Source organism: Lycium ferocissimum, chromosome 11, assembly GCF_029784015.1.
Source record: "Lycium ferocissimum isolate CSIRO_LF1 chromosome 11, AGI_CSIRO_Lferr_CH_V1, whole genome shotgun sequence".
NCBI lineage: Eukaryota > Viridiplantae > Streptophyta > Magnoliopsida > Solanales > Solanaceae > Lycium > Lycium ferocissimum.
The window spans coordinates 33,876,038-33,891,072 of record NC_081352.1 but is presented as its reverse complement, the minus strand read 5'-3'; the positions used below and the strand labels follow the sequence as shown (position 1 = coordinate 33,891,072).

At 35.8% G+C, this 15,035-nt stretch overlaps 2 protein-coding genes across 2 annotated transcripts; both read right to left on the bottom strand.

Moving 5' to 3' along the window:
* Positions 1-2,345: 2,345 nt before the first annotated feature.
* LOC132036027 (probable long-chain-alcohol O-fatty-acyltransferase 3) lies at positions 2,346-3,599 on the bottom strand. Its single transcript, XM_059426247.1, has one exon. It carries the CDS (start codon positions 3,480-3,482, stop codon positions 2,445-2,447), a length of 1,038 nt encoding a protein of 345 aa, XP_059282230.1. The 5' UTR covers positions 3,483-3,599; the 3' UTR covers positions 2,346-2,444.
* Positions 3,600-6,052: 2,453 nt separating this feature from the next.
* Positions 6,053-14,793, bottom strand: LOC132037469 (fimbrin-1-like). Its single transcript, XM_059428003.1, has 14 exons — positions 14,644-14,793; positions 14,067-14,237; positions 13,049-13,290; positions 12,785-12,956; positions 12,659-12,697; positions 12,178-12,246; positions 11,957-12,073; positions 10,724-10,935; positions 9,878-10,033; positions 9,563-9,762; positions 8,698-8,855; positions 8,518-8,614; positions 8,074-8,165; positions 6,053-7,193 (listed from the first exon to the last, which is right to left on the bottom strand). The coding sequence occupies exons 1-14, from the start codon at positions 14,725-14,727 to the stop codon at positions 6,396-6,398; spliced, it is 2,607 nt and encodes an 868-aa protein (XP_059283986.1). The 5' UTR covers positions 14,728-14,793; the 3' UTR covers positions 6,053-6,395.
* Positions 14,794-15,035: the final 242 nt, after the last annotated feature.

Sequence of the window (15,035 nt, the reverse complement as noted above, 5' to 3'; positions counted from 1 at the left end):
ACATTTTGATGCCAACTTCACTGGATTTCTTCCAGACACCTCAACTCGCTTAAAGTAAGTCTTATAAACACCTTTGATTGTTGACAGAATGAAAAGAATTTCGGAGAAATAGAAACGAAGTGAGTATTCAAATAGATAAATGGATAGATTTGTTTTATATACAAACTTATTAGATTACATTTTCTCATTTATTGGATCATACATTAATTTTTCGAACAATTGGAGTAAATTTACAATGATAAATAGACAGAAAAGTAAAAAGAAAAGACTAGAAAACAAAGCTCAAAATAGACAAGAGATGGTGGGTTGAAAAGGAAGGGACATGAGTGCGCTGCAAGGCTCTTTTAGCCAGGGGAAAATTCCGGGGGTCATTTCGGGGATCATTTGCACGATTGTCCTTCAAAGGCACTGGTCTTTAAATTTTGGTCCTCAAATTGTTGGTCTTTAATTTTTCTCCTTCGCCTAATATCTCGAGGCTTTAGGTTTGAATCACAACTCAGTTAAAAAAAAATTGCAAGGCAGAAATTTGCAACAAAATTAGGCCTAAAAGGGCAAAAATTAGGCCTTAAGGCAGACATTTGCTCAAACTCTTCCTTATAAGATTCAACCTTAAGGTAGAATTTGAATCCAAAACTCTACGTAGCGATTTTTTTTTTTAATTTTTAACTGAACGGGACAAAAATTAAAGACTAACAATTTGAGAGCAAAAAAATTAAAGACCAGTGCCTCTGAAGGACATTCGGCGCAAAAAAAAAAAATGCAATTCGGGCTCAAAAATGAATTTTATATATAGGGCCTAATTATAGGTCCAAGACATAATTACTTGACTTGTTGCAATGCATTTTTTTGCGCGAAGTGGCCTTCTTTTGGGTTGGTCTTTAATTTTGGCCCTAAAATTGCTGGTCTTTAATTTTTCTGCTTCGCTTAAAAAAGTGGCCAAAAATATTTCGAGATTCTAAGTTTGAACCCCCGTTCAGTCAAAAAAAAAAAAATCGCAAGGCAAGACTTTTGCAAAAATTCTGTCTTATTCGACAGACTTTGTCCTGCCTTATGCGACAGACTTTGTCTTAAGACATAACTAAAAGTTTGCCGACTTTTTCGTAAGGCAAAACTAAAAGTCCGCCGACTTTTCCGTAAGGCAAAGTCTGCCGTCTCTGGCATAGGTTCTATATAACTTCGCCTGAATAGGCATAGGTTCATAAAAACCTGTGCCATGTGAAATTATTATTATTTTTCACTCTGCTGGGTTCGAACTCAGAACCTCTAGGTATTTTCGGCCCCCTCTGTAAGCGAAGGCCAAAAGTTAAAGACCAGCAAATTGAGAGACAAAAATTAAAGACCAATCTGTATGAAGGACAATCGTGCAAATTGCCCGTTGCAATGGAAGGACCCAATAAAGGTTTTTCTTTCGCTTGATTTACCAAATAGCCACTTTTGTGACATTCTATTTTTGCTTGAGCCGCATGGATTCTGAAGTAACACAAAATCAAACTAGAAGAGTTGCAGTTTAAGTTTCTCAATAGAAGATACATATTCAAATGGTTGTGTTATAAAAATTTCATTAAACTATAAGCACGTAACTCTATAGGTGAAATCTTTCCTCCTTTTTTGCCCAGAATAATCAAGAGCAATATGCTTAAAGTATGAGAAGAGGAGCAGAGCTAGAGTTCTAATTACCGTTCGGCAAGATATACTAGTTTTTGGCCAAAACTCTGCATTAATGCACTGAATAGATCTGTCAAGTTTAGGAGGGTCCCGAGGCATTATGCGATAAATATTTTGTTCATAACCTAATAATATGTCTTTTTCTACCATTCAAAACCTACAAATTCAAAATTTTAGATTCGCCTCTAGTGAGAAGAACCAAATATGAAATTTACAAAACAACAATAGCATACACAGTGTAATCTCATAAGTGGGGTATGGGGAGCAGTGGTGGATCTAGTTAGAGCCGAGGGGGTTCGTCCGAACCCTCTTCGGCGAAAAATTGCACTGTATATACAAGGTGAAAATTATTTTTTATGTATATATAGTAGACATTGAACCCTCTTAGCTTCTTAATTTATGGCTTCTTTATTATTTTGAACCCCCTTGGCATAAATCCTGGCTCCGCCACTGATGGAGAGGGTAGAGCGTACGCAAATCTTATTCCTACATTGGCAAGTAGAGAGACTATTTCCGATAGACCCTCATCTCAAGTAAAAGAGAAATGCAACACTTATGAAAACATGCACAATAACAAAATCATGATGGTAAGAAAGCTTAAGCAGAAGAGACAACAAATAGTAATAATAGAAAAGTAAGAACAACGCAATAATGATAATACCAAAAGGTAAAAAACGCAATAATCAAAACGCACAACACAAGTTCGCTACTAGCCCCAATCAAATTTCCACTGTTAATAGACATTACCAATTTCTCATTGGACAAAAAATAAAATCATTCTATCTAGAATGACTCACAAATTGAAACATTTTGTCTTTGATAAAGTCAACACAAAACCCAAATTCTTCAAGTACCATATCATCAGCACCATTCCTAATTAACGGTGGAAAAAAAAGCCCAAAAGCAGTAACCACCACAAACCCAATCGTTAACGGGCCAGAAACAAGCCCAGAAATCCGCCACGTGTCCTTCACAGCTCTCTTCACACGTGTCTCCACAATCACAGAAATCCCATGAATCACAAAGAACCACGTCATTTCCCACGTGGGACTCACACGTGTCACATAATAAAATATCAACTCATGCATTAAACCAGAAACAACAAAAGTTGCCAACGTGGCAACACCTTGGGCCCACTCTTTGCCGACCACCTCAAACAACACTAACCTTACAGGATTGTATACAGTGAGACGCAGTGTATTTGTTACTGTGAGGTTCCATCTTCGTGCCCAAAAATCTTGTAATGAAGTTGATAAATATGGTTCATTTGATGGTGGCTCTAACTCTAACCCCACAAATATTTTGAATATAGAAATAAAAAGATCAGTTAAAATATCAATCAAAAGAAAAATCATTAAACAATAGCAGATTAACACCAATCTTGGATGCATTTCACTTTTGTAATGAAAAATAATCTCCAAGATTACAGAAAATAGGACAATTTTTGAACCTAAATTTAATGGGAATTTTTGTGTAGAAATATGTTGTTTTTTTCTAAGAGGAAGGGCAGCCATGGAAATGAAAATTGGAAGTGATAAATTTTTTGTTGATCCATTTTTGGAAAGTGGGCCCTGATCAAAAGCAAAGAGGAGGAGTTTAAAATTGGAAAGCCAAGTAATGGAGAAAGTGGTGACTGCTATAACAAATGGAGATGAATAATAATAAAGTGGGAGAATTGTGAAGATGTAAATAATGGGTAGAAGAGAAATAAGCCTTGGAATTCCTTTTGGGATTTTTGCAGATATGAAATAGCAGTAACAAAGAGAAGGAATTATAGAGAAACGAATATAAGTTGATGACATTTCTTGGATTTTCATTTTCTCCTTTTGCTTCTTTGATCTGTTATTAGACTTGCAAAAGGACCGTGGTGATAAATATCCTTGATTGTAAAATGTGTGTTTTTTTCCTTAAAAAAGAAGAAGCAATACATGTATACCTACTTTAGTGACTTCTATTTATGGATCTTGAGAAATGAAGCAGGAAGCAGCAAATGTCTTTTCTAGCGTATGCTGATTGTGCAAGTTTGTTTATTCATGCGAATGGTGTGATTTTGGTACGCCCTCCGTCTGATATATGAACGTGTTTGATTTGGCATAGAGGTTAAAAATAGAATGAATATTTTTTATGCTTGTGGTTTAAAATAAGTCATATTCTCTTCGTCTCAATTTAAGCGTTTTAGTTTGACTTGACATGAAATTTAAAAAATAAAGAAAGACTTTCTTGTAATCTTGAATTAAAGGTGTATATAGTCCTTTGAATCTTGTGGTCCTAGACTTACCAAAACTACTAAATATAGAAAAGATATTTCTTTTGAGACAGGCTAAAAAAAGGAAAATAAGCCAATTAATTAAGTCGGATGGAGTATATATTTATATGACTCTAATTATTTGTATGACTATAAGAGTAAAATGAAGAATTTAAAATTAAATTGTTATATTAAATATAGTCCTTTTTGGGACCTATTTTTTAAAAAAAAAGTGTAGTATAAATTAGAAAGGCCAAAGTCATAGATGGGCCTAACTGTCCCGATTTTCCATCTAGACCCCTAACCCAAACGTCAATCGCGATCAACCCCCCGAACATAAGATAAACCGTGCTATTTGAACCCTCTTTGCCAATGCACACGCGTGGTCTCAACGTTTAAACAGAGCGTGAGAGACCAATTTTTTTTTTTTTTTGAATTTTTAATCATTAAAAATTAATTTTAACAAAAACTCTATTTTAAAATCTATTTAAATAATTAAAAAAAATTGAAAAACCCAATCCATCCTCTCCGATAGCCCACTTCACCGCCACCACTGCCTCCTCTACCGTCGCCTCCTCCGCCGCCGCCGCTTTCTTTTTTAAAATTTTTAATTATTAAAAATTAATTTTAACAAAAACGCTATTTAAATAGATTTTGAAGCGGCGGCGGCGGGGGAAGCGGCGGCGGCGGGGGCAGCGGCGGCGGCGGTGAAGTGGGCTATCGGAGAGGATGGGTTGGGTTTTTCAATTTTTTTTAATTATTTAAATAGATTTTAAAATAGAGTTTTTAATGATTAAAAATTTAAAAAAAGAAAGCGGCGGCGGCCGCGGCGATAGTGGCGGCGGAGAGGTGAGCTATCGGAGAGGATGGGTTGGTTTTTCAATTTTTTTTAATTATTTAAATAGAGTTTTTGTTAAAATTAATTGTTTTTGTTGACATGACTTATTTTTAAAAAAAAACAGGTAACATGACATGGCTCCATGTCACTGGTCTATTTTTTCATGTCACAGCAAGTGAGCTTCACGCGTGTGCCCACTGGCATGAGGGGTTCAAATGATATATTTTATCTTATATTTAGGAGTTCAGATGATCAATATTTCAGTTGGGAGGTCTAGATGAAAAATCAGGACAAGTTCAGGCCATCTATGACTTTGGCCAATTAGAAACATTTTTATTTGCTGCGCAAGATAGTCAGCAAAGTTGTACGTAGTAAGAATTAGTTACTGTGATAAGTTTGACTTAATTACCGCAATTCTTGACCGATGCTAAAGAAGAGGAGTTCGAGTCCACACAAATTAACAATACTTCCTTTTTTCAATTTACGTGATGACATTTTATTCAGAGCAAATAAAATCTCTTATGCTCTTTACAATTTGAATAAAAGAAAATATTTTTCAGATCTCTTATGTATTTTTCTAAAATCTCTTGTGTGAAAAAAATAAAAATAAAAAGTTTCTAAAACTAAAAACAATTTGTAAAGGACCAAAAATTCATTTCTCCCTTTTATTTAGTCCCATTAAGAAAATAATAACTTTTTAAATTTAGAACAATTCAACTTAAACTTTCATTTATTTTCAATGAAAAGTTTTTATAACCACACAATATTTCAATGAAATGTTTATTTTTCGGAAACAGCCTCTCAACCTTCCAAGATAGAGGTAAGTTCTGCATACACTTTACCCTCCTCAGACCCCACATTGTGAGATTTCACTGAGTATGTTATTGTAAAATGTTATGAAATGAATAAGACCATAAGCTTCTGAAGTTTTATAACCACACAGACAAATGTTATAAAGATGCTTACGATCACAAGTTTCAAAAGTCTAACTATATTTTTAAAATTCCGTAACTATTCAAACTTTATCATATAAATTGATACATGAGGAGTATAAATATACAAAATGTACCCCACAAAAGAAAACACAATTCTGGCTAACCGACCAAGCATCAAAATTGAGAGCGTCTACTTCAACATACAAAAACCACACTTTCATTCGTGCGTCTACACTTAAATCAATCAATCATAAATGCACAACATTTATAAAACACAAAAATTTATATCGAATTGTTCTTTACCATGAATACCCTCTTCCCCTCCATTATATGTAAGTGATGTTGCCTAAAACAAAACAGTCTGTGGACTTCAGGATAGTCTGCGTTATGTGTATGAATCATTGGGAATATTTCAAAAAACTAAATCATACATCTAATGAACCAAACTCTACTTACATTCAAATTGAAAAAAACTATATAAAATAGGAAACAAAATTGAATAAAGTACAGTTGAGGCTTTCAGAGGCGTGTACTATCGTCCTGAGTTGATAACATTGTGTACTTGTATCTATATTTGTATCTAAACGAATTTCGCACTACACTATCATTCATCTAAAAACACATTTCCTCTTCGTTTATGTTCCGTATGTTCTTGCTTTCTCCCCTTGCTTATTATTCATCCCTTGTAGCTGTAAAGACAAAAAACATCCAACTATTGTTCATTATCTGGTTTTGTACCTTCATTTGAGAGGCCATTCTGTTGTATATCCTCAAGTTGGGGGGATAAGGGCACATCCGATGGTATCTCTGCATTTTCAAACTGCACTGAAGATGCTAACGTATCAGATGGTGCATCGTCAGCAGCCAACTCCAATTTTGACACTTCAGTAGTATCAGATGGTGCATCGTCAGCAGCCAACTTCGACTTTGCCACTTTAGCAGTATCAGATGGTGCATCGTCAGCAGCCAGCTTCGACTTTGACACGTCAGCAGTATCAGATGGTGCATCGTCAGCAGCCAGCTTCAACTTTGACACGTCAGCAGTATCAGATGGTGCATCCTCAGCAGCCAATTCCAATTTTACCACTTCAGTAGTATCAGATGGTGCATTGTCAGCAGCCACCTTCGACTTTGCCACTTCAGCAGTATCAGATGCTGCATCTTCAGCAGCCCACTTCAACTTTGACACTTCAGCAGTATCAGCTGGTGCATCGTCAGCAGGCAACTCCAACTTTGGTACGTCAGCAATAAGTTGGGTTTCATCATCTCCGTTTACAGATGGTGCTGGAGATGCATCAGGAGTAGCCGATGATGCTTCTCCACTAATTGAGGGTGCAGGGGAAGCATCAGGAGAAGCAGCAATCAAGGGGGACATAGAGCCATTCGTAGATCTTGGTGGTGATGCATCAGATGCAACAGTACTACCAGGAGATTCTGCTTCGTCTGATGTCTGCTGAAGGCTCCAGTACATGATGCTGGCAGTGAGAGTAAGGATCATCTTTTGGTTAACCTGTCCACACATGACCCCAAGAAGGATAGTGTCACAATCAGGTCTCAGGACTAAGTAGGTGTCTGGCCACATTCCAAATAATTTTCACTGTGTTTGGAATGAAGTTGGAATTGAAGATGGAGTTGTGTTTGATTATACTTTATGCAAAGGAGAGAAGAGAACACTTTATTTGGAATTTATGAAGATGGAGTTGGAAAACAGGTTTGGGTCACTTTTGCAAATTTGGAATCCAACTCCAAGTTGGATTTGAAAATCTTATAACCAAACACCTATTTCGAAATAAAGTGACATTATTCCGGGAAAAGGTGAAAAATTATCATGGCCAAACGGCTTTGCACAGAAAAGATTATAGGAAGAAGCAATAGCAGGCATACTTTTCTCTGTATTGTAAATGGACAATGAATAGTCCTTGTTTTAAACATGTTTTGAGTCCTACAACAGTTGCTCCCTCCATCCCAATTTATGTCACTCTTTCCTTTTTGGTTAGTTGCAAAAAGAATGAAAATGACACCTTTCTATATTTAGTACCTAAGAATTTAACTTTAAACTTCATTTTACCCTTAATGATATGAGTTCTAGCCACACAAATATCTATTGCTTATTTTGGACCACAAGTTTCAAAAGTCTTCCTTTCATTCTTAAACGTTCCCAGTTGAACACCTTCACACAGATTGACGGAGGGAGTATTACTTTTTTCACCTTTTTAAAGTTCGTATTGTATTTATCTGGTCTTTGTTAAGACTGGTATAGCAGAATATGGTTCTCTAGTGGTTGCAAAAGAAGTTTGCCTACTTTTAATGGATTCCATGGACAGGAACGACTAGCTGCTACAATTCACCATGATAGCAAGTACATAACAAGCAACCTGACAGAATCTCACCTCCATGATATCCTCAGGCAACAGAAAGATAGAACACCCAAGTTTCCGTGCGACACTGATGATATAAGTAGCATTCAACTTCTTTTGTTCATCTGTCACGGAACAACAACAGTAAGTTCAGTTTGAGCACTGCACCCAATAGATGACAATAAGTAGAATGAAAAAATCAGAATGTGTAAAACCCTGTTGTACTATAACCCTCTTGAGAACTCGATATTCTTTTGGGTGATGTTAGATAGAAAACCGCAAGCATTAAAAGCCAATAAAGCTAGTTGCTCGCTCTAGAAAGTCAAATTCTTAAATCCTTATTTAACATTAAGGAAGCATATAAAGTTAGTTGAATTCAATATTGCAAGTGCAAACTGAGATTCTTGATGTGAAAGTGAAACCTCCAAGAGGAAAAAAAAAAGAGAGAAATTAATTTTGCAAGAATCCATTCCCTACCACTTTCACCCTTGGTGACAAGATTCCAATTAACAACCCTTGGCTCCACAGCACTGAGAAGCTCGAGAAAGAATAATCCACTTGAAAGGCTCTTATCCTAAACAAAATCCACTAATTGTTAGTTAAAATCGTATCAAAGTTGAAATTACGCAAATTGAACAGGAACTGGTGATACTTCACCTTAAAACTCTCCATTTTAGATGTTCTTCCGGTGTTTTTCACTTTTTTATTTGCCCAAACGAGAATATCAACATCAGTGATCTCCTTCCCTCGGAAACGCGATCTCAAGTTCTTCAAAAGCTGAAGCATATTAAACCTCATCAACTGCCACAAGAAAGCTGGAAAAGAATGTATATATGAATACATAAGTGATGTGCTAAGAAGCAATAATTATAAGGCTTACATATGTCGTAATTGGTAATCATTCGAAGAAACACTAAGACATCTAATTGCATGAACAACATAATCACATGAAACACACACAAGATTAAAAAGTTCATAAATAATAACAGATCATCAGTACAGAGGGGATCACGTTATATGTAACACTGCTAAACCATGAATTATGATGATTTAATGTTTTACCCACATTTACAAGCTTTAAGAATAATCCTATTAAAATTCTGCATCCGAAAAAATTAAAAATGCTTCAGCCTAGGACAGTCCAATTCTACAGACTACTCATTTACAGGGCCCTAGAAGCTTTCTTTACTTTTTGCACCATAATAACTAAACAAACAAACAAATTACGGCCAAGGACTATATCTCACAAATATTAATAGTCTCAGCTTCCCAGCATATTGAAGTTGAATCATTATACACATCATACAGGGAGAATAAATTACAGTAGGATAACAACCCAAAAGTTAATTGATGGAATCATTTATAATACCATCAAGAAGCTAGAATAAAGTAATAGCCAAAAGCAAGAAGAGAAATAAGCCTCACTTTTCACATGTGAAACAAACAAAATAACAGAGGCAAGAAGAGAAATAAACCTCACTTTTCACACGTGAAACAAACAAAATAGATTCTGAGACATTACCAAGTATAAGCTTCTTATTCCCTTGGACAAAATCGTTTCCTCCCACATTTACAAGGGAAAGTTTCAACTGCTTCCCAATCCTGACAACTTGGTTGCAGTTTTCAACTTTCCTAAATGGCATTTTTATTGGAGGTTTTGTCGCGTGCTTCCAATTAACGGATCCTGGAGAAACTTTGTCCAACACCTCCAAAAGTACCCATCTGCAAAAATGAATAGTCAAGTTGAGGCGTCAAAGATAATAGCAGCTGGAGCAGATCTACCTACAAATTCCAGTTACGACTTTTACTAGCACATGTTACAAGACCTATCACTTACCCATTTCTTACATCTTCAAACAAATTATTGACATAAGAGTTTATCCCGAGACTATTAATCCATAATCGGAAGCATCTCTCCTCTCTGGAAATTAGCTCGTCATCTGTCATCATCTCTGCAAAGGATACCTTCTTGCTGTCAGTAGACAATCCACTCCTGAAAAAGAAAACCATTTCTCAAAAAGGGACATATGCTTCAATTAATCTCCTCCAGCAACTAAAAGACAAACCAGAACAATATATTCAAGAACACTGAAAACACAGAGATCAGCCTCATTCAGACTTTGAATAGCAACACAAGGCTCCAGAACTTCATTCGATGGTTAAGGGCAGAAGGCAACTATTGTAGGTACATTGCGTCTAGAAGCTAAGTGGAGCATCCATCAAAAATATTTGCTAAATAGATACCTCAAGCATAAAAAGAAGAGAGAGGAGAATGATATTTCATATAGCGGTTAAAATGTTCTTCAAAAGCAATGTGATCTACTCCTCTTGTGTTTCTATGATTATGTAGCCAAGTATCATACTGAGCACAACAGCAACAACAACAACATACCCAGTGTGATCCCACAAGTGGGTCTGGGGAGGGTGTGATGTATGCAGACCTTACCCCTACCTTTTCAGGGTAGAGAGGTTGCGTCCGATAGACCCTCGGCTCACGAAAAGCTTTTTCCAAAACAGGTTTGAACAATACAAGAGTAAAAAGTGATGATGAAAATATCAAAGAAAACAAAAAGAATTGACCGCAAAAATAGTAAAGATAGCCAAAGTAAAAGAAACAACAGTAGTAATAAAATTGAGGACAGCCACAAAAGATAAAAAGAGCGTAGCCACATTAGCGTCCTACCTCTGATGGAATATCTGTGCAACAAAAGCAAGATTCAAATTGGATGAGCCTTCAACTATGTCCTTCGGATCTAGGTATCTTTTGCAATCCATTTTCTCTGCATGTTCAAGAACTAAGTTAGCTCTCTCAGTGGGATCCTTGACATCCAACGTTGCTGGGCTGCAGTGCTCTGGTGCAAGAACATTAAGCAGGTAAGCATAGGCCTCCCCATCCTGCAGGAAGGAGCATAAACATGTAATTGCTAAGAGGCTAATATGCAGCTATAGATGTCAATTTTTAAAATTCAAACAGGTCAAGATCAGTCAAGTGTACCCTAGATATTACACCACGCTATTTTGTCATATTTATACCCCGAACTGGATTGGAATGTGTATTTGCATCATAATTTCTATGATTAACTTTCTAAGAAAATTAATAAAACCTTTCAGAAACCAGGCTTTTCTTGATGTTAAACCAAGAAAATCAAAGTCTTGAACGCCATAACATGCCACCTACCAAAGCTCAAAGGACTTGTTGGTCTCCATCCTCTCCTAAATTAAAGATACAGCAGTATTCTCATGCCTCACATGATTATGTTGAAAATAAAAACCCCAATTTCTTCTGATAAGTTGAAATTATATATTCCATAGTTCCTTCCTTCCAAATTAAATAATCCCATTTGATTAGCATGGAAATTGAGAGAGATCGTTTAAACTGTAACCATATTACAGCTTCACAGATATATTTGAACTAATATTAGAAGTGAATTTGGAGATAGAGTAGTGTGTTGCATAGATCCCACATCCACGGCAGATGGTATTAAATTGAATTTTTTTCAGATGCAGAACTGTAATTTAAAGAATTAAAAGAAGGTCAAACCAATTATATGAAAGGAGTACAAAGGCTTTTAATTGTGGGAATACAGTGGGTATGTTGTTGTTGTGTACAAATCCTTTTAAGCTATTTCTAATTTCTAGAGAAGAAAAAATCCACAGCTTGCATGGTTCAGGTTAACTGAGAACGCATAATCGGATAACATTCAAAGTGTGAAGGACGAAGTATTACAATCAAGCATGCATCTATCCATGTGGAATTACTTGAAGTACCATCTCTACTATGTATAAACAAGAATTCCTTACAGGAGTTTTTATTTTTAATTTGATAAGGTAAATAAAGCAAGAATTTCTTTAAAGGAAATTTCTTAACTAATTGATATAGGGAGGAGAGGGGAGAAGAAAAAGATAATGTATATACCTTCAAGTCAGAAGAAAAATTTGCTACAGTTTTCTGGTAGCCAGCTTTCTTGAGATGAAAATTCATCCATTTTAGTAAGAGCTTTTCTGGTGCTAATCCCATGAGCTCCTCGACATCCTGAACAAGTTAATTATAATCACATATTTGCTTGTATAGTTCGTAGACATGCACAGTAATGCAAAATAAAACAAGAGTCGCGTCAGACAAGGAGATTAAATTACATTGCTGTCTTCCACAAGTTCCACAAGCTGAGGGGTCTTCCGGAGGTTGAGATCTGCCAATAGTTGGATCTTAAGATGCCACAATTGGCAAGAACCAGAAGAGAAGAGAGAGCCACAGAAAAAAGTCAGTATAATCAACCCAAATCTCAAGTGCTATGCTATTAACAAAATGTAATCTGCCATAACCGCAGTACCCTTTTCTCCTTCATAAAGGCTAGGCAGAGAACAAATAAGTACTTTTGGTGAGAAACAGTTTGTGTTTGGCTAATCAATTTGGAAAGCACTTCTGAGCATAAGTTAGTGTTTGGACAAGCTTCTAAAAAGTGCTTCTAAGTGTATTTTCTCAAAAGTGTATTTCAAAAAGTACTTTTCGGGAGAAGCTATTTTTTTTTTCCCGCTTCTGCTTCTACTCAAAAACGCTTTTTCTTCTCCTAAAAAGCTTGGCCAAACAGGCTAAAAGACACATAAATCAGGAGCTGACCTTTATGATTTGAGAAATCAGCCCAAGTACTAGGTGAGGCTGCAAAGATATAGAAAAATGATTAAACACACAACTCAGAGGTACATTGCGGTAATGCAAATGAAGAGGGCAAAAGTTTCAACTCACTCGTCCTTCAACCAGGTCCTGAGTGCCAATATTTACAACAGTACAGCCAATCGCCTTTGCAGAATTGAGGCAAAGGGTGTGATTCTCATTTCTCTCCCATGGGTTTATCACTCGTTTCATGTTAATAGCACGCTCATCTATTGTGCCAGGTACAGCTACATTGATCAGCTTACTAACGAATCACAAAAAAGAGAAGTATAATGAGCCAACAGAAAATTTCGTCATATAATTTGGAGCATCACAAAGGAGGTTAAGTTTAAATACCATAAAAGAACTCCATCTTTTGCCAAATCAAACAAAGCATTCGAAGCTGGATCTATTGGAAGAAATTGCTTTAAGAACGGATCATCTCTTAGATAGCTGTTTATATGAGCAACATACGATGCTTTCTCTGATTCACTTATCGTGTGAAGAAGTGTAGTTGTGGAGTTCTTCAGGAAGGAAGACGACGAATCTTTAGAACTGCCTACTTTTGGGGCAGCTCGAGCTTGCAGATTCAAGTATGTCTGTCCATCACAAGCAATTGATCAAAATATCACTAAACTGACCTTTTTTGGCTACTCTTTAATTCCAACTTTCCAAATGGCATGTTTAAGACCATAAGATTAAAGAGCATTTTGGTACATTCCACATATCTTTAGTTTAAGACCAGAAGATTCATCAGTCTTCTTTACTTTCTTAAACTCTGTGCCAAGTCAAAACCAGACAAACAAATTGAAACGGAGGGAGTATAACTTATTTTAGTCCACATGTTTCAAGAGACTTCCTTTCAATCTTAAACTTCGAGCCTAATCACACACATCGGGACAGTTTCTAGATAATCACCTAGAACCCCTGAAAACTTTGTTTAACTACTAGCATAGCCTGAAGACCAATTTATGTGGCACTTTCGATTCCGAGAGTCAAATGAAATTTTCTTTGACCCCGTTTTTTTCATATGATTTTTAAATATTTTGAATTGTTAACTATAGTGACGTAGTACTTTTACGTAGTTTCCTAATAGGTAAATTTCATTTCAAAATACTTAAAAATTTCATATCTGAATTCACGGTCAAAATAAAGAGTTTGACTCTCAAAATCCGAATGGTGCTACATAAATTGGAACGGAGGGAGTAGTAAATTCCACTTTCTTGTTAATCAGCTAGAACCCCGATAACTTTGTTTAACTACTAGCATTGCCTGAAGACTAATCTACATTGTTCATTTCCATTCAGTCAACAGCAAAGAGTAAACATACCAAATTTCACTAATGGAAATACAAAAAAATTAATTTGATACTCACTCTAAGGAAGCTTTCGAAATCAATCTCATCATTGGCATCGGAACCTGATTCACCCAAGATATTCCGGATCTCTTCCTCATTAAACATCTCTTTGAAAGCCTTTAATTTCGCCATCATAGGCGGTAAGTCCCCAATTGTAACTTTTCCATTCTGATTCTTAACTGAAATAAACTAAGGAACCACAAAAAAAAAATTAAAAATAATAATAATAAAACAGAAATCATTAATTTTGCCAACAGATTATCAACATCCACATTCAAAAACAATACTCCTCTATCCCAATTTTCGTGACACTTTCGCTATTCGAGATTCAAACCGTGCGAACTTTGACCAACATTTTATAATGTACTTTTTTCATCACATCAACATGAGAAGAATTGCATCTTGTAGTACTTCCGTGTAGTTTTTGAATATCTAAATCATAATTTCAACATGCTGAGTTGATCTAATTCAATTTAGCTTCGAAGATTAGTCAAACTAACTCTCGATAAGCGAAAAGTGTCACATAAATCGGGACAGAACGGAGTACATTAAATTAAATCCCGCAATTATAGAGAAAAGGGGTTCGAAATCGTACTTTGGATTTGAGGCTACGAAGCTCCACTTGAGTGAATTGACTTTGTAGCCATTGATCAGAAACAATAACACCAACGAAAGACATTTACTGCAGTAACAAAAAAAAGATCAAACCCCATCTAAATCCAATAAAAAGTTACAAAACTCAAGCAAAATCAATTAAGCCATAATTAAGCAACCCCATAAGAAAATAAAAACATCAAGTCAAAGCAAAGCAAGGCAATACTAATGGATGAATCCAAAATGGGCAACAAATAAAAAAGAACTGTTTTATAGTTCATGCAAAGAAAACAGTTAGTTAAACAGAACACGTCAAAGTCAAAATGAATCTCCAATCACTATTCCTTAATATCATAAATGCAAAACATACATAAACATACTTATGGGGTGATT

Excerpts from the sequence above, each read along its gene's own strand:
- LOC132036027 (XM_059426247.1), bottom strand. The coding sequence starts at position 3,482 with ATGAAAATCCAAGAAATGTCATCAACTTATATTCGTTTCTCTATAATT.
- LOC132037469 (XM_059428003.1), bottom strand. The coding sequence starts at position 14,727 with ATGTCTTTCGTTGGTGTTATTGTTTCTGATCAATGGCTACAAAGTCAA. Across the intron at positions 12,957-13,048 it reads AAAGATGGAGTTCTTTTATG|TAAGCTGATCAATGTAGCTG; the intron begins GTATTTAAACTT and ends GTGATTCGTTAG. Across the intron at positions 10,936-11,956 it reads ATTTTTCTTCTGACTTGAAG|GATGGGGAGGCCTATGCTTA; the intron begins GTATATACATTA and ends TCCTTCCTGCAG.